This window comes from Harpia harpyja, chromosome Z, assembly GCF_026419915.1.
Source record: "Harpia harpyja isolate bHarHar1 chromosome Z, bHarHar1 primary haplotype, whole genome shotgun sequence".
Taxonomy (NCBI): domain Eukaryota; kingdom Metazoa; phylum Chordata; class Aves; order Accipitriformes; family Accipitridae; genus Harpia; species Harpia harpyja.
The window spans coordinates 10,676,160-10,700,621 of NC_068969.1; the positions used below are offsets into that span (position 1 = coordinate 10,676,160).

At 36.5% G+C, this 24,462-nt stretch overlaps 2 protein-coding genes across 4 annotated transcripts in view; one reads left to right on the forward strand and one right to left on the reverse strand.

Annotated features, from left to right (window-relative positions):
- The window catches only part of APPL1 (adaptor protein, phosphotyrosine interacting with PH domain and leucine zipper 1), a 32,296-nt gene extending 21,753 nt beyond the window's left edge, over window positions 1-10,543 (forward strand). The window contains exons 16-22 of one of the 2 annotated variants that reach the window (XM_052776288.1): window positions 1,202-1,251; window positions 1,638-1,812; window positions 1,917-1,953; window positions 3,462-3,608; window positions 3,863-3,913; window positions 4,278-4,367; window positions 4,942-10,543. In XM_052776288.1, the coding sequence (XP_052632248.1) occupies window positions 1,202-1,251; window positions 1,638-1,812; window positions 1,917-1,953; window positions 3,462-3,608; window positions 3,863-3,913; window positions 4,278-4,367; window positions 4,942-5,091 (700 nt within the window). In that variant the 3' untranslated portion in view covers window positions 5,092-10,543. The remainder of the gene's footprint in view (window positions 1-1,201; window positions 1,252-1,637; window positions 1,813-1,916; window positions 1,954-3,461; window positions 3,609-3,862; window positions 3,914-4,277; window positions 4,368-4,941) is intronic. The other variant, XM_052776289.1, reaches the window with a different exon arrangement.
- ASB14 (ankyrin repeat and SOCS box containing 14) lies at window positions 104-23,662 on the reverse strand. 2 transcript variants are annotated; one of them, XM_052776290.1, is made up of 12 exons: window positions 23,606-23,662; window positions 23,160-23,199; window positions 21,804-22,015; window positions 21,235-21,289; window position 19,903; window positions 19,139-19,270; window positions 18,883-19,041; window positions 16,750-16,995; window positions 14,934-15,105; window positions 13,439-13,982; window positions 12,447-12,600; window positions 10,320-11,642 (listed from the first exon to the last, which is right to left on the reverse strand). In XM_052776290.1, the coding sequence occupies exons 3-12, from the start codon at window positions 21,929-21,931 to the stop codon at window positions 11,449-11,451; spliced, it is 1,785 nt and encodes a 594-aa protein (XP_052632250.1). In that variant the 5' UTR covers window positions 21,932-22,015; window positions 23,160-23,199; window positions 23,606-23,662; the 3' UTR covers window positions 10,320-11,448. The 2 variants fall into 2 exon arrangements, 1 of the variants encoding a protein (XP_052632250.1); XR_008233397.1 differs by lacking the exons at window position 19,903; window positions 21,235-21,289; window positions 21,804-22,015; window positions 23,160-23,199; window positions 23,606-23,662 and adding an exon at window positions 104-1,239 and having other exon boundaries at window positions 11,302-11,642; window positions 19,139-19,268.
- Between the last annotated feature and the right edge of the window lie 800 nt (window positions 23,663-24,462).

Sequence of the window (24,462 nt, forward strand, 5' to 3'; positions counted from 1 at the left end):
AAAAAGACTTTCCTTAGTTTCTGATGCTGATGACATATATTTAAATTTTACTTTTGCCTTTTGAGAGATCCTGTGAGATTTTGCATTTACTGTTCCAGTCTAATCTCAAATGACAAGAAAAGTCTGAGCAATAAAAGATGCTAATAAAAATAATTTCCCTTTAGTATTTATTTACACAGGTCAACATTTAATGGGATGATTCTTGATTGAGTTGATGTTATATAAACATTGTAGCAATGCCATCTTGACTTCAGAGTTCAATCTAGAACAATTTTATTACTTTAAACTAGACATTGCTCAGTTAATAAGATTTCACTGATAAAACTGGCAGTTGGTATGACATGTAACTGAACAAGAAACTGACTTTTTTTCTCTTGGTTCTGAAATTTATTTTTAGAACACTAGCTATTGAAAGGTGACACCTTCATTACGCCCCTATAAAATCTAATTTGAAGTTATTGAACCCTTGACAATTGTTTTTCAGCTACCAGTTAACCAAAGAAGAAAGGGTTTTTTCCTCTTCAGAAGTTTTAAATAAAATTTCCCCATTTCCCATACTCTTTTCAGCATTGCTTTACTGCTTTTGAAAAATGTAGACTTGGAAGCCTAGAGTATTTTCACTTTTCATTGTAACCGATAGCAATTCTGTCTTTGAGAGCCAGAAATAGCCACATTTCTCTTGACCCTCTAGGAGTAAAACTCCCGTGATGTTTTCAGAAAGCTGCATTTGAAACAAAACCAGTGACTTCTCTTCAGTAAGTAATTCAACAACTTGAGACAGTTATGAGAAGTGTGGTGCTCCTATGGAGTTCTGAAAGAACTAGCTTTTGGTTGTACTTCCTGAAGCTGTTCTGTGAAATTTCATCCCCTGAAACTGTACCTTTTCAAATATTAACAAGGTTTTGCCTTGGGCTTAATTCAGATATTAAAAAACCCCATGTGAGCAAAACTCTCGATGGCAGCAATAGGACAATAATATCTGGTATTTTTCCCATAATTTGAGCCCTCGAATATAGCAATTTATGTCTATTTATGTCCTGATTAAATTGCTTGTCCTTCGATTTACCATACATTATTCCTCCAGATTGCACGTCTGTGAAATCATTACATGTTCTTATTTGATGCAGCATGAGACTACTACATTATTCATTAGTGGTTCTTGTAATCTGACTCCTGGTTTAATGTTTTCATTTTTTAATAGACGCACAAATCCTTTTGGTGAATCTGGAGGCTCAAAATCTGAAACAGAAGGTAAAACAAAAATTTTATTTCAGTGCAAAATAAAAAATATAATTTGAAAATTATTTTTCTATTTTCATCTGTAGCTTCTCCTTGTAATTTAACACCTGTTTTAGAATGCTTAGTTACATTAGCAATGTATTAGACAAGTTGAGTTAAATCAGGCTACTGTCTGAAAGTCTGTTTTAAAAATAATTCATTGCATCTTTTGTATTCATTAAACCAAATGAAAAGATGTGTGACTTACTGTTTAGTAATTGTACCTCTAATTCCTAAGTGTGAGCAATCTCTTTCCAAGCTATTAGAAGTTTGGAGTTTTCCTGACTGCAGTCCATCTTTGGTTTTGAATGGAAGACCCAAAGGGAGTTCACTTTTTTCAATACTTTTCTTTGTCTTAGATTCAATTCTTCATCAGTTATTTATTGTAAGATTTCTTGGCTCTATGGAGGTGAAGTCTGATGAAAGTCCAGATGTTGTTTATGAAACGATGCGTCAAATACTAGCAGCTCGTGCCATCCATAACGTTTTCAGGATGACAGAATCGCATTTAGTAGTGACTTGTGACTGTTTAAAGTAAGTTTGCTTCCTGACTTGTACTGATGTTTATTTACAGAATGATCTTCTTTCACTTTGGTAAAATTTACTTTCTGGTTTGTTTTTTAAAAACAAATTTTTAGGTTAATTGATCCACAGACACAAGTTACAAGACTACGAGTAAGTAACTTTACATTTTAAGACAAATACCCAACAATGTAATTCTTCTACTTTAATACTATTAGATGTTAGCAAAAATCACTGACAGCATGAGATTTCCAGAAAAATTTCCACTGAAATTAGGAGACTAATGCATACATTTAAAAATAGACAGAAAAACACTAGCAAATCAGATTTAAGGGAAGTGATTTCAGTAGGTCAAAGAGGCTTTTGAAACTTTCTCTCCCCTGATTTGACAGGGTAAAATCTTAGGAAAACAGAGTATTTTATTTTAACAATGTGTTGAATTATAAACATTTATATTGTTAGTAGAGAGGTAACAATAAGATTGGAGTCTAATTAGTTCCGAAGTCCAAAAGGGTTTGCTTGGTGTTTGGGGTTTTTTTGTTTTGTTTTGGGTTTTTGTTTTTTAATGCATAATTGGTTTTTAATGCACAATTGCATTGAGTGTGTTGCAGTTTCTGTGTTTGGGTGTTTTTTCCTAATTCTTTATAAAAAACGCACTTGAAAGAAATAAGTGGAATTCTTCTTAGGATATCAAATAAGGCCATCTTAATTTTTCAGTAATAGCAGTCTTTATTTTTCATATTTCAAAACTGTTCCTCCCTCCCCCTCTTTTTCTTTATGCACAATTTATGGTCTGTCATTTAATTTCTTTGGGTCTTCTTTTAAAAACATCCAGTTTTTTGGGAACTCTGAATTACTTTCATTTCCTTAAAAGGAAATCCTAAGCATGTGAAAATATCTTGATATTTCAAGTAGAGCTTTTTTTCTTTACCTTTGTGGCATTAAGTTCAAACCTGCTGCAAAGCTGTAAGCTTTTACAGGTGAGATATATCAACTGAGTGCATGTCCTGTATTCTAAATGTGTACATTTCAGGTTAGGAAAAACTCATCCTATCAGATTATAACAGCTGTAGTAGGGGCCTTCAGAATTTAAAAACCTACATTTAAAAAGATACATTTGAAATTTCTAAGTCTGCCCTCTTTTAGGAATAAGAATGCAAAATAGTTTTATTGTAACAAAATAATGAGGATATGTGGTTTGTTCATTTGGGGTTGGGTTTTTTCTTTTTTTTTCTTGCTTAGATAATTCAGGAGAGCTGAACTAATTGCAGTAAAGGCTTTGGAGTAGTGCCTTCACCTGGCACCAAATATTGAAATCTTAGTCACAAATGTAATTTGTATGAATTATGTCTCTTTAAAGAAAATAAAACAGAAAAGGAGTATATTCACATTTAGAAAGATGACTGCATTGCATTGCAAATGTGGTCCCCTTTTCTTACATGGAATGTGTTTTTTAGAAGTTTTCCTACCTTTTGAATAATTTAGTCCTTGCCTTCTGACTTACTGTTTGTGTTGCATATTTACATGTTTGGTCAGGTCGTAACTTCTGATGTGCTTGTGCATTTATGATATTGAAGTAATTAATGCGCAGTATATTGAAACCTCATATAGAAAATATTTGGAACCAGTTTTAATATCTCCATATTTGATCCTTTTGGCAGTTTCCTTTGCCCAATGTAGTCTTGTATGCTACGCACCAGGAGAATAAGCGCCTTTTTGGATTTGTGCTTAGAACTTCAGGAGGGAGAGTTGAGAGCCGCCAAACTTCCGTCTGCTATATATTTGAATCAAATAATGAAGGGGAAAAGGTATTGGTGATGGTTATACTTGTATCAGTTTTGAGCCTGATGTGGATTCCAAGACATTAGATCCATTCAAGCTGTCTAAGGAATTTCTATGGGAGAGTATTTTGTTTATGTACCAAAAAACAGTTAAACCTGACAGTCTTAAGTACCTGCAAGTGCTTTAATATGCTATTATATCTAATTTGGGAATCTGGCTTAATTTTAAAGGCATTTTTATTAGAGTCTTTTTGATTATTTCCAATCTGTTTTGTGTTTAGATTTGTGACTCTGTTGGACTGGCAAAACAGATAGCTTTTCACGCAGAACTGGTAAGAATCTTTTGGGGGCAAGGGATACTTGTGAATGGAAGGGAGAGGGTATATTTAATATGTGCAATAGAATATATTCTACAAGATGCTTACAGATGCAGTAATACTGTTGTGGTGTATTTTAAGGAAGGGATTTGTTTTCTAGAATTTAAACCCAAGATAAAAGGACTGACTAATGTCTACTGTGGAACAATATTCAAGATGATAGGATTCAGCTTGCTACCTGTAACAAACATACCAGTCCTTTAGAAGAAGAATAATCAAAACCGTGGTATAACAGTTTTGAGCAAACTCCTATAAATCAGTAGTGTATCAAACATCTCAGGCTGTTGTTACTTACTTTATTTATGTTTTTGCCCTTTAGGATCGAAAAGCATCAGAAAAGCAGAAAGAAATAGATAGAGTCAAAGAGAAACAACAAAAAGAACTGAATAAACAAAAACAAATTGAAAAGGTACATTTCATCATTATTTCTTAATATTCTTTTTTTTTTCTACTTACTTTCTTTTGCAGTTTTGTACTCCAAGCTCCACTATCATATTCTTTAGTACAAGTTCATAGAACATTATGGAGTTAATTAATAGGACTATTTCCTGTGCAGATTTTGTATAATTTAGTAGTTTTTTAAAAGAGCTCTTCTGAGGAGATAAACCACAAAATGTCTTTATAGGAATATTTAAGAGCAGTGCTTGAAGGAACACCTTTCACAGGCCCAAAATAATTTCATTTGCTGACAAGGGTTCAGTTACACAGTGAGGAAGGGGCTGTAGACAAAGATACTTGTTCTGACCGGCTGCATTTTGTGGGCTATAGGTACAGATGCATTAATGTGTTAGCTGTTCTAATAATGCCAACTAATGAAATGTACATGTTTTGGTTTCCTATTCAGTCTTTTAATTCCCTCTGTACAGAAAGCTGTCCATTGATAGTATTAAAAGATAGTTTAGAAATCACAATAATGGTATCCTACCATGGTAGATGGCTTTAAAGTTAACACTCTTTTTCTGATTCCCCCCTTCTCAAATTAGGACTTAGAGGAGCAAAGCCGGTTGATAGCTGCTTCCAGCAGATCGAACCAGAGCAGCGGAGAAGGACAATTTGTAGTGCTTAGCAGTAGTCAGTCAGAAGACAGTGATTTAGGAGAAGATGGAAAGAAGAAGAGAGAATCTGAAGCCTAAGGTTGCCTACTTTATTAAAATTGGAATCATGGGTATATCTGGTGAAATGGCACAAGTTCTACAAGAAGTGAAATGTAGGTGGAGGGTCTGTTGTATTATGTAAAAAAACTTCACAATATGTAGACCCTGTTATGCCTTGGTTTTTCTTTCTCAGTTAAGTAAGTGATTTCCATTTTCATGTCAGTATAATTTCTCTTCTGTATGCCAGATGAAGCATGGTAATGCTACCATGTTTATTACAAAATTATGTTTTCTCAAGGCTTCTCTGCAGTATGGAAAAAACTGTGGGGTTTTTTTTCCCCACTTACCTCTCCGTGCAATTGACTGCTCTTGAAGCAAAACTTAAACTCTCATTGGACTTCAGCAGTACACTGAAATTTTTTCTTTACACTGCAGTATGGAGAACACCTTGCTGGAAACAAAGTGGATGTCCAAATAAGACAGTGCTAAGCTTTATCTAATTTGTTGCACATAACTGTTATTAGATTTAGAAAGAAAAATCCTTATTAACATCAGTGAGATGTGCAATAGTTCTAGACAGAAGGATCTTACTTTTTATTTCATATTGCACTGTATGATACTGTCTTGATTTTTTTGGTGAATATAATGCTGAAAGACTTCTTTGACAGTATTTTTTTTCTCCTGTTGAGATCTAGGTAATAGCTGATGAGGTGCAGTTGCACTTTGCTGAGGAATGTATAAAGCATTCCTTATCAAATGATAAGAATAATGTATATATTCTTGTAGCACAAGTGCCATGTTCTTGTTTTTTCCCCAGTACATACAATTAAAAGCTGTAAGCCTTTGAGTTCACTTCTTATAAAACATGCTTAGAGTTGCAGGAACATCTTGAATTCTATCATTTGAAAAATCTTCTGAATATGTAAATACCTTGCCACCAGTACACTACATTTACTGAAAATGAGTTGAGGCTCTTTAAGTCTCTTTATGGAAATTGATTTTGCAAACAGAATTTACTAGCTCTGAAGTAAGAGACTATGCTAATCTACATCCTACAGTCAATCCCACAAAGCATTTTTCAAAGCAGTGTCTGTTTACAGCTTGTAATCTGAACTCCATGTTCCATACACTGTGTAATATTTATTTTGTATAGTACTAAATGTGCATTCATCTTTTGATCCAGAAGAGAAAACTTGTTTGAAGATAAATATTTATTTTTGCACTAATTACTATAAATACTAAAATCCAGTGGAACAGAACTCTCTAATAGTGGCATGAAAGTAACAGGAAATGTAGAAAGACAATAATATAATTATACTCCAAGTTACAGTGTAACAGTTAAGAGTGTTTTACAGTTCATTGCAGGGCATTTCCGGTGTTCAGGAATGGAAGCAATTTCCAGAGTATGTCCCTGTCAGCTGATGATGGCCCAGTCCTTCATAGCTGGAGTTGCTCAGTGCTGATGAAGTAAGTGAGGAATCTCAGGACCTCTCTGCTAGATGGCTGTAGGTGCATGGAGGCATCAGTATCCTTAGCTCTTCTCATGCACTGGAGTGGCCCTGTGTTGGCTAAAGGCGGCACTGTCCTCCTGCCCTTTATGCTGGAGATGTGAATTTCCATGCAGAAGTTCACTGCATCTGGCTCCTGTCACAGGAGAGAAGGGGGAGCAGTGCCTGCCCTTGCAGCGCCTGGGCAGGACTAACAGAGTCTGCTGCACTGGGGCCGCTACGGCAGCAGGAGCTAGAGCAGCTCTTGGAGCAGATGTTACTGGCACCACAGCCTAGGGAAGGGCTTGAGCAGCCTCGGAAGGGGTCACTTTACCCCTGCCTTAAAAGAGGAGGTGGAGGGGGAGGCAGAGCAGCAGAGACCCTCCAGGTTCTCTTCCCAAGTTAGTTAGCAACTCCTGTTCCAGTACATATTCATCCCCAGAGTAGCCAGCCAGTCACTTGCAGAAATACCTGCTTTTGCTGTTGCCCAGTCAGGCCAAATGGCATTGCCCTGTGGCCAAATTTGGCTAGTACACTGTCAGGTGGACCACACAAATCCGAGGCTTTTTTCTAAAGAGGAGTGGCATTTTTATTTCATATACAGTCTTCTATTCTCAGCTTTCATCCTTAAGAGGCTGTTTTTATTCTTGACAACAAAAATGGACAGAGGCAGCAAATCAAATTTTTTCCCTTTTTGTGCCTAAATCTAGGCTTACAGATAGTGCATGGCAGGCAGTTTGTCTCTGCAAATCGTTCCAGTTCATGTTTCTTTCATTTTTGGGGGGTTGGGGTTGTTTGTTTTTTTTTTTTTACTTACTGATATTTCTGTTTTCTATCAAATAATATGACAGCATAGCTCAAGGTTACTATGTCTTACTGTATCTTCCTCAAGTACATGCTGAATACGAAGTAGTTTTGAAACAGCACAGGAAGAATATGAAATCAGCAGTCTCCAGTTTCTAGAATCTAGTCCCCCAGCTTGTCAGAGTAGGATTGATTAACGTGTTAACCAGTTTAGCTGCAATAGCCCTAGCTCCATACGGAAAACAGATAAGAGATTAGCAATCATCTCATCAAAAAGCATTTCTCATGTGTAGCCTGTTTTGCATTAGCCTTACTGAAGAAATGTCAGAAAATTGAATTACTGTATTTTTTTCTTGAAACCTACCATTACTGTTTTAGACATAAATCTGCAAAGATGAGGACGAAAGCAGGAGAATAAAGTTGGCAGATGAATTTACTGTCATACAGGATTTTTCAGATTTAGCAATATGTGATTGGAATTATTCCATTTGATTTTCAGGCTTTCCATCTATGCCATTACATGTAGTTTTTATAGAACAGACAGCATAGGAGTGAAGTGCATTTCATTTGTGTTGGATGATTCTCATCTTAACCCTTAAAAAAGGGGGAAATGACCGAAGAGAGCAGTTTAAAAGAAAACAGATGGATATGCAGGAATGAAAAGGGGGGGTGTGCTTATTTAGGAGAGTTTCACTGGTGTAAAGTGAGCAAAAAGATATAAAAGCATTTGGGAGAGTGACGAAAGCTGCAAGAGCAAATGGCAGGTCAGAAGAGATGAGGAAGTTAAATGGTAATGGTGCAGTGAAGTAGCAGTGGGGTGAGAATTACTGAGTTTTGCTTAAGGGGAGGAGCACATGGCTTTGTAATTAGAACTACCTCAAGGCAAAAAACAGCTGCTGAGGTTTTATCCATGCCCTCCTCCCCAAAATAAAAAACTATTTGGTACCTTTTTTCCTGTGAGGTTTAGAACTACTTCATCGGAAAATATTTTTGTTCATTAAAAAATATTAGAGTGCTCAGTATTTTCCTAGAGAGTATGACTTCTAATATAAACAGCTCATGTTCTCCTGGGAAGAACTGCGGTAGGATTTCACCGCCTGAGCATTTTATTATTGTAAGTAAATTACTGGTTGGTTTCCTCTCCTCTAATTTATTTCTCCTGTTTAATATTTCCTATTGCCTTTTACTTACAGATTGATCTTTCAAGCACTTCCAGCTGAAGCTGTAGTTTGCTTCATGTGTATCTACTATTATTTCAGACACTCCTGAAAATATTCTTTCAAGTACATGATTTTAAAGTGACTTTGCATAGGTACTGAATCAGCAGTGTTGTTTAGGACTAACTTTTTATGTATATTGTTGATTGCAGCCTCATAGTTACTGCCACATTTTTTCCCTTAGGTAAGGGGATATTAAGTTTGTTACACTATGTAGATTTACACACTGCAGACCAAGCAAGTCGTCTTTATGTATGTAATGGCATGAATATCAAAATATATAAAGTGTGCTTATGGGTATGCATTTTATTGCATTATAGGTAATACCTAGCACTCCTCTATGGCCACTAATAGATTTCTCCAAGTTTAAATCAGAGGACAAGTTAAGAGTCATATACAACTTAGCCATATATAACTGGTTACGAGCGGGTAGCGTAAACTAATCTGAATTTCGTAGTCTATTACTTCCTTAATCTGTTTAGGTTTGAAATTGTATCAAGACAATTTACTATCTAACAGTAAAGTAATATTTAAGAGTTAAGGAGCATTCCCCCTCTACAGTGCTGTCAGATTTCATCTTTATATGGATGTAAACCCAGAGCTGAAAATCCTGAAACAGCTGAAGCTATTTATGAAGATATAATTTATGTATGTTGATATAAAGAAGCAAATTTGACTATGCGTATGTTTAAGGTAAATTCTGATGAAATAGTTGCACAGAATTTAGGAGAAGCCAATGGAGAAAACTGTTATGATATAGTCTCTTGTTATTTCGGAAATAATTCACGTAGAGAAAGATGACCTGCCTCTGCTTAGTGAATTTAGTAGAGTCTAATAGCAAGAGCTAATATTTTATATTCTTTCTGTTGCTCTATTTTACAAAATTTCTTGCAAGTCAATTAGCCTCCAAGGCTTTTCTTTTTAACCAAGCAGTAAGTTGAGTTGTTTTTTTTTTTTTTCCTGCCACAGTGGTATCCAGGTTGTCATGACAAGACTAAGTCAGTGTGTCATTGTGAATGCACTTGTATTCCTAACGAAGTTTATATTGCAAGCCAAGGATTTTGTACAATCTTTCAGGTCATTTTTATAATAGAGTGAAGTGGTCAAATTCTTACAATGCTGTTCTGGATTGGTCCAGTTCTAGTGAAGTGTAAGTGATTTTTGCAATGTTTGAGACTGACTTACACATTTTCCCTGAATAGCTGTATTAAAAACCTCCAATGGCATACTTACGTCAACTTTGATTGTCGTGTCTTAATCTTGGAAAACATGGATAGTAAACATATTATGCCAGTCAGCATTTTGTAGATTAAATAAAAGCTAAGTTATAGTAACTTTCTGGGTGGGATTTGTACTGTTGCAAAAACCTCCTGCATTTTTCATAATACTGACTTCCAGGAAGTACCATTATTGGTGACAGGATGCGTTCCCTTCCATTAAGCAAAGTTTTAACATGCAGCTATCCCTCTGTTGTTGAAGTGTATCTCAATTTTCTTAATTTTAATTGTATTAGCTAGATAACCTCAGAGGAAGTTATTGTACTTGGGAACGCTGATAACTTATTTTTGCAACAATCAAAGACTGAACATTAGAAGAAGAAAATCCTTACCATTGTAGCTGGCTCTTCATAGTGCACACGTCGTTGTAGCCACATGACAATGTGTAGCACTATGCAGAGCTGTGGTTGTGATAGTGATCAGAATTCACATGTACAGAGGCTATACCAGCACAGCCATTAACGTGGGTACCGATACACATCTTCACAGGCTTCATTAGTTTATTATATGATAAACACCATGTAAAAAGCAATGGGTCATTACTACATTATGATTAAATTTGTATTTTATAAGGTTTGTAGATTTTTCTGGGGAAAAGCAGACTTTTGAATTATGTAACTTCCATGATAAAGATGCATGTATAACTAGAAAAAAAAATAAATCTATGCTTACTTGATAATGAAGGAATAAATACTACTAATGTCAAGTGTGTTGATGAACTTTTTTTTTTTCCTAAAATACGGACTGACATCTGCAGTATTTTTAGAAAGAACTGGCATGCTGTGGGTCTCTCTGTACTATGTAAGACTTCTAAGACAACTGTGACTGCTGACAGATAGTGCTCCAAAAGCTTAAGCTCCAACTATTCAAAAATTGCAAGCATGCCTTTGGACAGCACTGTGAAAGGAAAACCTAGTTCTAGAGCGAGCAATCAAAGTACGTGGTGAATGAGACATACCAGTACCTGAGAATGAGATGCAGAACTAACACGTCTTTCAGAAATAGTGCCGCCTTGTTGAAACATCGGTATTTCACACTAGCTGCTGTGCTAAGCAGAGGTTTCTATAGCTGCTAATCCCATTTCACTGCTTAGAATGTGGGATTGCTTAATTGGGTGAAAAAAACAAATCTACTTAAGCTGCTCTTCAGAACTTCACTGTAGGACTTTACAAATAAAAACTACTTCTTGGCAAGAGAAAGGGAAGTACAAGACAAAAAAGAAGTATGTCCCTTCCCAGTTTTAGTTAAATCCCTGACCTTTAACTAAACCCTGAGTTTAACCCTGCAATGGGGGCGTAGCGTTATCTGTTATGACAAGCTTTAACTTAGCAATAACACCAGGTTTGCAGACCTACATTTTACAGTTCCTTAACTGTTCACGCTAAGCATTTAAAAGACTATTGCCATAACTTTCAGATAGTTTATATTCCAGCAGATATGTAGAATGGGATCACCAATACTTACATTTTGGGGTTCTCCCAGTTTTCTTGAGGGGTGAGGGGGAAATGCTGGTATTCCTTAATACATAGGAGATAAAATCCCCAAAGAAAAAAGCAGCTGCACAACAGTCTTATCCATGTCAACATTCCCTTCAAAATATAGAACTACTAATTATGTACAGTTGAGGTTGTAGGTTCCTGTGAAGTTTTCCTGTCCGTAAAGATCATACTCCTTGTACAGTATGTAATCCTTCAAGCAGTTTGGCAGTGGAAGGAAGGTCATGAAGACTGGACAACGGAGACGCAACCGGCCCATGCATTCCCGTATCTTCAGACGACAAAGATGCTTCAGAGCGCGAGGATTTGCTAGAAATGAGAAGGCGAGACTGATATTAATAAGTTAGTTATTAAATTTTGTTCAGTTTATTTATTCAGTACTCTTCTACCTTTCAAAAGCTTTGTTCCCAATTTTGCTGCATATTCACTCTGTAAATAGTCGAATAAAATGAATGTGGCTGTCCCTGGACAACCGGACCTGTCCGGATATAGCCTTTTTATCTTAGCCCATACACCTCTCAGTTATATATTTACAATCATTGGCAGCTAAATCAACAGATTTTGTTTCTGTCAAGTTGGCTAAATATAGGTTAATGCAAGTTTAAGTAGTGAAGTTTGGGGAATATACTTTATTCCTAAATAACTGGTGCCAGTCTTCGGTCAACCTAAAGAAGCTACTAAAAGTAGAATTTTGAGTCACTACTACTTAATCTGTGTACAAGCAAAAAGGACATAGAATTAATCTAGACTAGAATTAAATCACTCAATTAAAAATAGTGATTTATTAGATTTGTTCCATCAACTTGAGGCAGGGGGAAAAGCTTTTCTCCCCTTGAAGAGGACTGTGTTGTCTACGTTGTAATTAAAGTTCCCAAGTGCTCTACATAAATTATGCAGTTACTGTCTGTCAGACTTCTGAAAGAAACTTAGTTGAAACCCTGCATAGACTGATTTTTAAGAGGTCTCCTACTGTCAAATATAACTTTTGGCCTAACAAGGGTCAAGAAAAGCACCAGTGTGATGTAAAGAAAATGAAAACTAAAATACTACCAGCAAAAAAGGCCCCAATCCCAAAACAGCTTGTCATTTCAAATTTGAACACCAGATACTTACTTAAAATCAAATTGATGTCTGGCCAGAGTTCCTGTTCTTTGAGAACTGCTTCTAGCTTCCAGCAGATATTGACGTGATCGACATAATCTAACATTACTCGCACTACTTTCCCAGACAGATGCTTCAACCATGACAAGGTTATCACTTCACAGAACTGATAGAAACAAAATGTTTAATAGGATGATATTCAATACTCCTGTAAATGACTTCCGCCTTTGCAGGACAAGAGCAATTAAATAACTTCAGCAGAACGCTAGGAAGAATGAGTGTTCTGTCAGTCAGGGGAGCTTTAGAGGTTGTCACAGCTTGCATTAAGCCTCACTAGTAGAATCTGAAAATCTGAGAGATGGTTATTTTGTACTAGATCTAAAAGTGAACTTAAGTAGCTGGATATTTAGTAACTAAGTGCTTAAAAAGAAGTCCTACCACTCACTAAGTGGAATTTAGACTTGTGTCCCCACGTGCTGAACAGGGGGACCCACCAGTCCAGTGCATGCCACACCCCCTTATCTTCAGGTTAAAGAAGGGTTTATTAGGTTCAAGTGGACTTTGCAGACTACAAAACAATGATGCTGATGGGTGTCTCTAGGAACCTCTTTAGACTGGTCCAGGTTTGTTAATTTCTGCTCAGTGCTTATTGTGCCAGCTCCAGGGGGTCCTTGCAACAGCCTTCCAGTACTAGTGTTATGACACAAGACAACCCAGTGAGCCAACCTTCAAGTCCCTGCTTTCACAGCATGGACAAGACTGCCCTGGAGAGCCAATTCTGTACTGATCATTAGCATATCATTAGCTATATTTTCATGATTCAAAAATATTGTTCATGATCATTTGCTGTCATGAACCAGGCCTCCTGACAACATCAATTGTTGTGTAAACTGTCCTACAGTTTCAAAACTTCCTTTTCTGACACTGCATTAAGTACATTTTCATTTAGCTTTAGGAAGGATACTGGTAGTAAAACAACATATGAAGCCATCTGATATACTTACCATTGTATCTTTGATAACAGTAGAAGTCCATCCATCAGTCACATACTGGGAATGCGAACTGTTTCCCTGAGGGCAATCAAAGCAGCGGTGCACATCATACCCATAGTTCATCAGCATTCTTAACATGACTTCATCTTTCAGAGCATACTGTAGAGCTGATGGAAAATGTGTTGTATTCACTCTGCAGAAGTAATTGACATTAGCCCCATGTCGGAGCAGTAGATTCATTAACTCATAGTTGCCCATTCTCAAGGCTATTTGGAGACAGTTGATGGGATCTTGGTTTGGCAGGGCTCCAGCATTCAACAGCAACTGTGCTGAACAGATATCCCCATTGGAAACAGCAAAGTACAACGCTGATTTCCGGTGGTCATCGTAGCCTTTGCGAACTCTTTGATCCAGCATAAAATTGGCATCAAACCCAGATTTGAGGAGAAACTCAAGGCACTGAGGATGTGCTCCTGCTGCTGCTGAGTGAACTGGACTTATCCCACTTTCTTTAATGGCATCAAAGTTAGTAACTGGAACTAAATATTTTAGGGCTCTAAAGAATTAAAAAAAGAAGAATCTCAGAATCTTAAACATACTGGTTCACCTAGCTCAGTGTTTGAATTTCTCTGTGTTGCTGAGCTTCAGAATTCATCATGACTGTATACAATTTTCTTAGTCTACCAAATCAGTACCATGGCATGCTATACCTCTGCATTGACTTTAATTGCTAACGATTAAATTGTTAGCCAGCAATGGATACTGACTTCACACCTACTACGCATAAAATATTATTATATTATACTACTATTCAGGAACAACCCCATTCCCTGCTAGCGAAATACTGATTCCTTCTCAATAGAAGCTTTTCCTGAATGTTGAGAGCACAGTATTATTGCTTAACCTATAGGAATTAGGGAATTTAATAGAATAGAATAGAATATATAACATGAATACATATATAATTTAATATATATGATACATTTAGGTTTAAACATAGATATAAAATACTAACATAGGAATTAAGAATCCTCAGATTCTTAACCACAGTGCAACATTCCTAGTATTGAAGACTTGTTTCTCACTTACTGGTTGTGATTTTAGCATAACTATCTTCCAGTAACCTTCCTGTCTTTAAAATAGGGATAACCTTATCCCCTAAGTCTATTTGTTTATTTATTTAGTACATTTAACTTCCTGTGATGGGGTGGAGATGAAGCATACCCAAAGAGAGTGAGGACGTCCCAAGAACCTCAACATCAGACTGCACAGCGTTACTATTTGTGGCAAGTGGGGAGATACTATAGGAATTAGTATGTTCATCCTAAAATGATGAATATTTTAGCCTGACCAGTCTCTTACATTTAGACACAGAAAACTCATATTTACACAATCAAAAAGAGTTCTACAAAACTACAGATTTGCTGCCTGCTTTGAATAACGTAGAATTAGCAAAATTAATATTTCTCATGTCACCATTACTTGATTTTTAAGTATATTAACTCACAGAAAGTGTCCTCTATATGCAGCTCTGTGGATTGGCAAATGACCTGAGTGCTTTGGTACATTGGCATCAGCCCCATATTCTAGTAAAAGACTCAGAGAATCTGGATTTCCTCCTCCTGCTGCTTCAAATAAAACAGAAGCACAATCCCTTGCCTGTGAAAGAACATTCGCACCTGGAAAGAAGCATCAAGGATTTTCACAGTTGTCACTGTAAATATCCAGCAATAATTAATATCTCCAACCCTCCAGTGATACAGTATTGTGAATTCTATTCTTCAGCAAATAAAACCACTATGGGCATAAACCTTCACGTTGGATCCTCGATTTTAGATGTGTTTATGTAATCCTGGGAACAAGAAGGTCCAAACTGCTTTGAACACAATTACATAGTAAGACTTGCTGCTAGAACTGGGCAAAGAAGGGGTTTGGTTCTTATTTATACAAACAATTGTTTTTTGGCTTACATACAATGCATTTCAATTCTTCTACTTTACAAAGACAGGTATAACTAAATATGAGGGAAGCCAGTCTCGAAACAGTTCATACAATCCAGTTCCAGCACTGCTGAGCCATCATACAAAATTCCCCACCACAAATGTCATCAGGCCTTCCCCTAAGGTGACCTGTCTACATGAGAAAACAATATTGCATTTAAAAACAATTACAACTGCTCTCTAAAATATTATTTGAATATTATGAAAATGTAGTCTTTATCAGGCCTTTACTTAACTACATCACAACAATCCTCCTGGAGCAGATAGCATTTAATTTTCTTTAGTAAGGGAAATTATTTCTGCTGCTATTTCCGAAGGTGTATTTTACAATAACCAGTTTTCATCCAATCACAGAACTTTCAGAAGACTAATAAAAATGTGTGTAAATAGGCTAACTACTTTATACACATATATATATGCACACACACACACACATATATATATCTTATAACATGAAATTTAAGATGCTAGGAATTCTTTAGATGGACCTCAACTCACGTGATTTGGGAGTCAAATTCTTCAAATATATTAAGATGCCATCCAAAAATGCAAACAAAATATCTGCTGCAGTGCGTCAGATTTGCTTGCAGTTTTGCAAAGCATTTACTGATGACTACTACTACAGTTTGCTACAAGTAAGTAATCTTTAAAAATATATTTTGTATATGTTTGGATCTATTAACAATACAGGCTGTATATTCAGTAGCATGATAACAGTCCATTTCCTTTCACTTCAGTTATGCGAAGTTTTACTGGCTACTGAGCTAAGAACAATTTTTTGCCTCTGCATTTAGGAATAATTTTCTCTGTTGGAAAGAGGATTCACTTTCTCCCATTTGGGCTTTAAACATTTCAGTACTAACACACGTGGCTTACAATTTCTACTCACTTGAAGACTACCACCACAGAACCTACATGTTACTAAATCAATCTACTGAGTTGTAAAACAGAACCACAGAATAGCTGAGGTCGGAAAGGACCTCTGGAGATCATCCAGTCCAAGCCTGTGCTACAGCAGGTTGCCCGGGACAGTGTCCAGTCAGGTTTATAGTACCTCCAAGGATAGAGACTCCACAACCTCTCTGAGTTACCTGTTGCAATGTTCAACCACCCTCACAGAAAAAAAGTGTTTTCTTATGTTCAGACAGAATTTGCTAGGTTTTAATTGGTGCCCATTGCCTCTTGTCCTGTTATTGGGCACCACTGAGAAGAATCTGGCTCTGTCCTCTTTACACCATCCCATCAGATACTTATAACACTGGCAAGATAGACCCCCACCCTGAGTGTTCTCTTCCTGTAACATCCTATGTAATAAAGTCTCACCTTTTTGCAATAAGAGCTCCATAATTTCTGTATGTCCAATCTGTGCAGCCAGTGCTAGAGGTGTAAGCCCATATCCACTGCGAGGGTCAGGATCTGCTCCAGAACGAAGAAGCAGCTTCACCAGATCCTTCCTGCCTAGTCTGGCTGCCTCATGTAAAGCAGTCCTCTTGTGGACACACTGCAAATTCACTTTTGCACCAGAACTTATCAACAAGGAGGCAATCTCATACGAGTCATGTTTAATTGCTGTAAGACAATAAGCGAAGTATCAGCCAGAATGTTTCAACACTATTCTATGCACTATGGCTTCTGTTACGTGGCAGCCCAGGAAAGCTCGAGCTGTTCCTGGCAGTGCTATTTATACACTGAGAAATGTCACACTACACTGAAAGGTTTTACTTATCAACAAGTCTGTTCTTTGTTTGCAGAAGAACATTAACTATTCAAATGAAAAATTTTATGGTAATCTCTTTTTCTCTCTGTAATCCCGTTGCGTTTGGTAATGCAACAGAATGCAACTTTCCTTGCCACTAGATGGAGATCCTATACAGGGACTTGGCCCAGTCAGGAGCTGGCCTGCTCAGCTCTATTGGATCTTCACAAACAGTTACCATAATATGAAACAAAGTTTAAAATGACTGTGTCATATGCCCCCTTAGCTTAATAAGCCTGATCTGTTAAGTCAGTAAGGATCTTAAAAGAGTAATTTGCATTGGCTCCAGTGGATGGAATGAATAGGCAACACCTTTCCCTCCTTCTCTCTTTGATCTCCCAGGCTGTGCGGGGTAGAGCAGTGAGTGCCCTTCACTGAGACAGATTAGGCAGAGAAGCTTCATGTGCCACAGCTGCTTGAAATACCATTGACAGCATACTATAACCTGTGATATCCCATTATCTGTAACCTACATGGCTGCTTTAGATATATCCCATACATCCCTTTCTTGGGGGATGGTGCATTTTAATATAGTGCACTTCAAAAGTATTTAGGAATTCTCTACATCTTTTCTAAGCAGGTGGCCCTGACTAGAAGCTTTAGTCATTTCAAAAGGATGGACTGGGGGTCCAGTAAGGAAACTTACAGTGCTCCTTTAGAACTCAGACAATGAGAACACGCTTTCCTTTTTTTGGCTAGGACTCAGTAAGAATAATAGCATCATAGCCCAAATTGAGGGAAGCAAATTAAATGAACACAGAACATTTTTTAAAAGCATCTTGGAAAAATATGGTTCCTTACAAATCAAGAATTACAGTTCTTGTGCATGATCAAATTAAAATGGCATTCACATTAAAAGTGATACCAGGTATAGGACCTTCTTCTTCAGTTAAAAAAATTCAAAGAGAAGTGAACCAAGAATTTAGGCCTGGCTAGCTTCTTCACTTGTCATACTTGGATTAATTCCAACAATGTCTGAATAGGGACAAACACTGTTTTATGCTCTACGTAATGCAGATAAATCAGGCTGGTTAGCTATAATTTTTGAAAATCAAAACCAATTACCTTAGTTTTTGGAGAAAGAGAAGCTGATGCAATGAAAGAGATACCATGTAAGCAGAGAATATGAATGTTTTATGCCTGCAGACATGAAGGACAGTAATAGCATGAAAAAAGCAGGTGGACCTGGTTATCTGGCACCACTGCGTAAATGATGCCAAGGAAAGCAGAGGATGACACTCTGCACTTCGTGGAGAAAGCTATTTGATTCTTTGAGGAAAAAGTTGTATGTTCAACCTGAACCTCAAACTCTTTGCAACTGAGGGATGGAAAATGGCAGGCATCTGGAGCTCCCTGCATTGGATCAGACTTACGGGAAAGATTTTTAGCTCCTCCTAATTCTATGTTTCCCACACTTCAGTAGACCAATAAGGATAATACTTTAATTAATAAACAATGCTAAGAAATTTGTGGTGACAGTCCCTAACTTGGAATTGTCAGGTCATTTAAAGCCTTGATTTTGTTTAAGAAAAACGGACGGGGACAGACACATTCAATACTGAGATTAACATTTTTTGCTCCTTATAGCAAAATATTTTAGACATTGATTTGAAGTCAAATATGTCAAATTGAAACCTAAAATGTGTAACTATAATCTCACCTCATTCCCTCACCTCTCCACCCCTAAATAAGGTATTCACCTATAACTAAAGGAGAATCTCCCTCTTCATTCTTAACATTGGGATTGCAGCCATTGAGCAGGAGAAAGTGGACATTGTCTACAAAGCAATTTCTTACTGCCACCAAGAGAGGTGTTTCCCCTTTTAGAGTGGTCTGTTCCCACGTAATGGCACGGGAGGCTGAAATACAGAAAAGCAGAACACATTTGAAGCTGGATGATTCATCAAACCCGACTTTGTAAAACTTTTTTGGTGGAAAACCAGAAGGACTCTGTACCTTTCAAAGTTATTTCGAGGATGTTCTTATTTAGCTGTGCTGCAGCTTCATGCACAGGAAGCCAGCCTTGCTGATCTGCTTCCTCAAAAGCAGAACTGTGCCTCACCAACTTCATCAACGCTTCTTCTTGACCTGTGAAATTTTAAGACAGACACATATCCCATTACTCATCATAAAACAAAATTCAGGCAACTAATATATTGAGTGCCATTTATCCCATCAGTGTATCTAGAATAAAAAACTTGCTTTGTCAAAGCAATTTTTTCTGAGGGGGTGGTTTACATGAACAGAACAATCAATGATTGACATTGACTCACAAAGCATTTTAAATTATACATTGAAAAAACTTGCTTATAATAGTACGGTTAAAATATTTCAAATACAATCCTCTCATAAGCAACAGTGCATGCAAGTTTAATGTATAAACAGGTGTCCTAGTGAAACTGTAGGAAAAAATATTTAGGTTGGCAAAATGTCATGGTTTAACCCCAGCCAGCAACTAGGCACCATGCAGCCACTCACTCACTTCCCCCCCCACCCAGTGGGATGGGGGAGAGAATTGGGGGGAAAAAAAAGAAAGGTAAAACTCGTGGGTTGAGATAAGAACAGTTTAATAGGACAGAAAGGAAGAAACTAATAATGATAATAATAACAAAAATAAAATTATAATAATAAGAAAAGGATTGGAATATACAAGTGATGCACAATGCAATTGCTCACCACTCGCTGACTAATGCCCAGTTAGTTCCCAAGCAGCTATCCACCCTCTCTGGACAACTCCCCCCAGTTTATATACTAGGTATGACATCACATGATATGGAATATCCCTTTGGCCAGTTTGGTTCAGCTGCCCTGGTTGCATCCCCTCCCAACTTCTTGTGCCCCTCCAGCCTTCTTGCTGGCTGGGCATGAGAAGCTGAAAAATCCTTGCCTTAGTATAAACACCACTCAGCAACAGCTGAAAACATCAGTGTGTTGCCAACATTCTTCTCATACTAAATCCAAAACATAACACTATACCAGCTACTATAAAGAAAATTAACTCTATCCCAGCCAAAATAAGGACATGAAAGTAAAATGAAGCTGATCTAATAGGGATGAGACTTATCTCGTTATTCCTACTTTTACTAACAGTCTTATTGGATCTTTAATCAACACAAGTGATTATGTTTTCAATTTTATATCTCATCAAGAAACAGCAAAACTTTCTTGGCTGGAAAGCCTGTTTAAGTAGACGCCTGGTTTCTGCTCTTGTTTTTTATCCCATCATTCCTGGGAGAAGGCAGTCTGCCCTCTGTTAGTTACAACTATAGGGTGGGGGGACAGACTGCTCTTAATCACTGCTGCTGAAGTTCTCGTACATATGGAAGAATTATATATTCATAAGGCCAGACAGCAACTGTAACTAGAGTTTAGACACATTCTCCATTGTGTATGGAACATTTATAGCATTTGCTTTTCCAGAAAAGACTTGGCTTCTTGATTTCTACTCCTCTAAATCTCTCTATAACTACTATGATGTGTGCAAGGACTGGACTGAAAGTTTCCCACTGCCAGAGAACTGTCCAAACAACTGTACTACTTATGCTCATTGTTTAGTTATCTCTGTGACTCAGAGATATAAATTGATTATATCACAAAAAGTAGAAGTTTCAGAGGAGCAGACTAAGAGCATCTCGTGCTGGAATACACTAAAGTTTGGCAATTAAGGAACAATTCTGGAACACTCTTGAGGCAGAGAAGGGATTTCAATCTGGGTATCTCACAAAGTGGCAAATGCTTCTATGAAGTATTAATTGACTGAGGGCCTTGCCATCCTGTTGTTTATATTACAAGAAAGGTCTGGCATTGTCCCCTAATTCCAGGAGATGAAGCACTGGAATCTGAGAGGAGTGACATTTGAATCCATGTTCCCATCTAATAAATTAGCTTTTGGGTGTCCTGTTTTTAGTTGCCTTACTCCTCCCAAGACTATATAAAGAAAAAGTGCAGTTAAATCACGTGATCAAACACCCAAAATGTAGGCATTACTCGACAGTGCAATATCCAAGTGATTCCTCGGAGTACAGGCTTAGTGCGGTGTATTTGTACTTAACTGTCCGAATTGCTGCAATTATCTTTCCATGTTCTTTGCTTGCAATATACTGGAAACTGCATAAACAGAACAAAAATAGAGAGATAAGTAAAAATTAATGTGAAGTTCAGGATATAATTATACCTTAATTTAAATACTCAAGTCTAGACTACATGTTAAAGTTCTGTAAGTTACGTAGGTTTTGTCAGGGTTTAACACATTAAAACACTTTTTTTGTTGGTCTTCCCCTGCCACTATAAATATTGGATTTTTCACACAAAGACAACAATTCAATACTAAAATGAGGGAAAGCTACCATACCAATCTATTTTTACATCACGTACTTATCTTCTTCATAAAGCCTTGTACTCATTTAGATATTGATGTAAAACATCATACATTCCATATTTTCGAGGAAATGGGTATACTTTTTCAGGGAGAACTCAGAACAAGTGAGCTACCAGTGGTTTCCAGTATCCATTAGACAAGGTCAGAGCGATACAACATACGGACTCACAAATGAAAATAAGGTTACTACATGCTTATAGTAATGTCAAGAAAACACCCAAAATAGAAGTAGTAACATACTACCTTTCATCCTCTGTTGCACTGCCACTGGTTTCAATTTTATGCTTATCTTGTAAGCTTTCCTGAATAGCTTGTTGGGTAGGGATTTCATCATCAGAATCATCATTGAACAGATACGTAGAATTATACATGGCAAATCAACACAACCTGGATCACTTTTCAAAGGAAAACCCTGCTTTTTAATTGGAAGCAGATGTTAAATCTTCAGGTTAAATCTGGAATAACAGAAATAGCAATCGCTGGTTAAGTATCAAGAGAAATGAAACACAGTTTAAAATAAATTATACGGAACTTCTCCATCTCAAGCTTCAGCCTTCTCCCAATTATTTAATTTTGCACTGCAAAGAGTTATTCTATTTAGAACAGAGTAAAGGTTTTCTATTCCAATAACATGTGCTCACTTTTATCTCTGTTCCACAGACTGAACATACAGAATAGCTACTTGTTCTGGCATTACTTATTAGACAGCAACAAAAATAAGTAAAACCTAGTTTTCAGATAAATACTCATTCCCTCTTAAGTTTTTTAGACACTCAAATATCATCACAATTGTGCTACGATGTTTCCTTAGTATGACAACAGATGTGTAATAAGACTCAGGATGTTTTTTCAGTTTGTTCACAGAAGGCCTAGAAGTGAAGGACAAGTCAAGGACATGAAAGTTTTTAATAATAGCTTTCGTTCAAACTGTTTCAATAAAGATATCATGAGGGCTATATCTTGTAGTCAGGAAAGTATTGTAGATTTGTGCTATTACATGCATCAGCCTTCCAAATGAAACAACATCGAACTCCATGCTTGAGAAAAAGACCAACTTTACCATCTTATCTACATAATCTACAGCCATTTAGGACAGATAAACTTACAATTCTGCATTCTCTTCCTCAATGCATGCCTTTTTTTTTCCTAATACTTGTAAGGGATATATATATAAAATACTGCAACAATATATATCCAAATACAGGCAGAAATAAAACACACTAGTATAACCACAATGGAGTTAATAATAATAAAAATAAAAGCTTAAGAATAGCATTAGTTTAAAAAAAAATTTAAAGAGTTCCCCAAATTGAAACGGTTCAATTAAAAATATTTTTACCCTTTTAAGATTGTCATACAAACAATGGAGCATAGAAATAAATCCCATTGATACTATCTGCTAAGTCTAGATGTTAAAATTTAAAAGAAATAATAAAAAATTATTAACAATCAAATCAATCATTAAATAGTATAATGTGTGTAGATGTACACTGTTATATGCATAGGTAGTCACACTATTCTTTTGTATATTCAGCTATGTGCTATTATAGTTTAAAATCACAGATGTTCTGTTAGGCTTAAACCTCTCATCTGTTTTACCTTATCAAAACTCCCACTTCTGTCTTTCAAGAGAGTTGGCCTGAAAAAAAAACAACAAAAAAAACAGGGCAAACTAACATAAAAGTCATAAGAAAAACTGAAAGCAAATAAATAAATTTGCAAAATGAATGAGCACAGCAAAATGAAGGAAGTTGTCAACATGCCACTTACAAAGTTTGGAATCATTCTAGAAACATCTTAAAGTTGAGGAGCAGTAATTCATAGCAAATCTGCATCACCCGTTACCTGATCCACCTAATGTGTGATTGCAAGGCCTTGCTCTGTAATTGCACATGTAACAAAATATACACACAAGTAACTGTTAGTATTCGATTATATCTATAGTACAATGAGTATGTAAACATTTTAAATCTAGACTATTTCTTTTTTGTAAAAAGACTACTTATTTTTCATATGAATTGAGAAAATATACTGGTTTTCCTCACCTTCTGAAAGAGGGAAGACCTCACACTTTGAAGAAGTGATTATTAAGTTGAAAGTGATATTTTCAGGATTGAAAATGATCTATGATCTCAGTAGAGCCTATGTCCATTAATAGCTCACTATAAATACCCGATCATAAGATACTCTGGGACTTTCTCCATGTTTCTTTCATATAGGTTAGTTATGTTTAATAATCTGACCTGACAAATGGTGTCAGGAAAAGAAGAAATTAAAAATCCAGTTTCTTTGTAAAAATACTTGTTAAAATTTCTGGAACGAGAATTTGAGAACTCTAAGTAGTAGCTATTACATTATGGAAAGAAAATTCTTTAGTGCTTTCCTAAGAGAGTAAACTGAAGTTACTGTTAGGAGCTTACTTAAAAGAGTAAGACAGCGTAAAAAGAAAAAATAAAACCAATAAAAGTAAACATAAAAAAGCAAATAAAATCAAGTAAGAATGCTATGAAAAATTACTATGTGTTTCTGATTGCTTAATCACAATTCTTATAAATAGAAAAGCAAACAAAAGAGAAATATATAGAGTCTTTAAACAGAAAAGCACAGTTTCAGAAAGACAGACCTACGCTGAAAACTTACGCTGGTGTAACACACGATAAGCACAGACACAAAGGACATAGATGCCTAGTTATAATAGTGATGGTAGGATGGAGTGAGACTTTCATGTGCTTAGTTTACTCCTACCGTATTTTACAGAGGGATCCTTACAAAGAAATTCTGATGGCTGTGGCTGAATGCAAGGTGGAAATAGTTTTCTGCTAGAGGAGATCTAGGAAGAATGAGTAAATTTTTTTTTAAAGGAAACAAAAGTGCAGAATTAGTGAAGGAACTGAAACTGGAC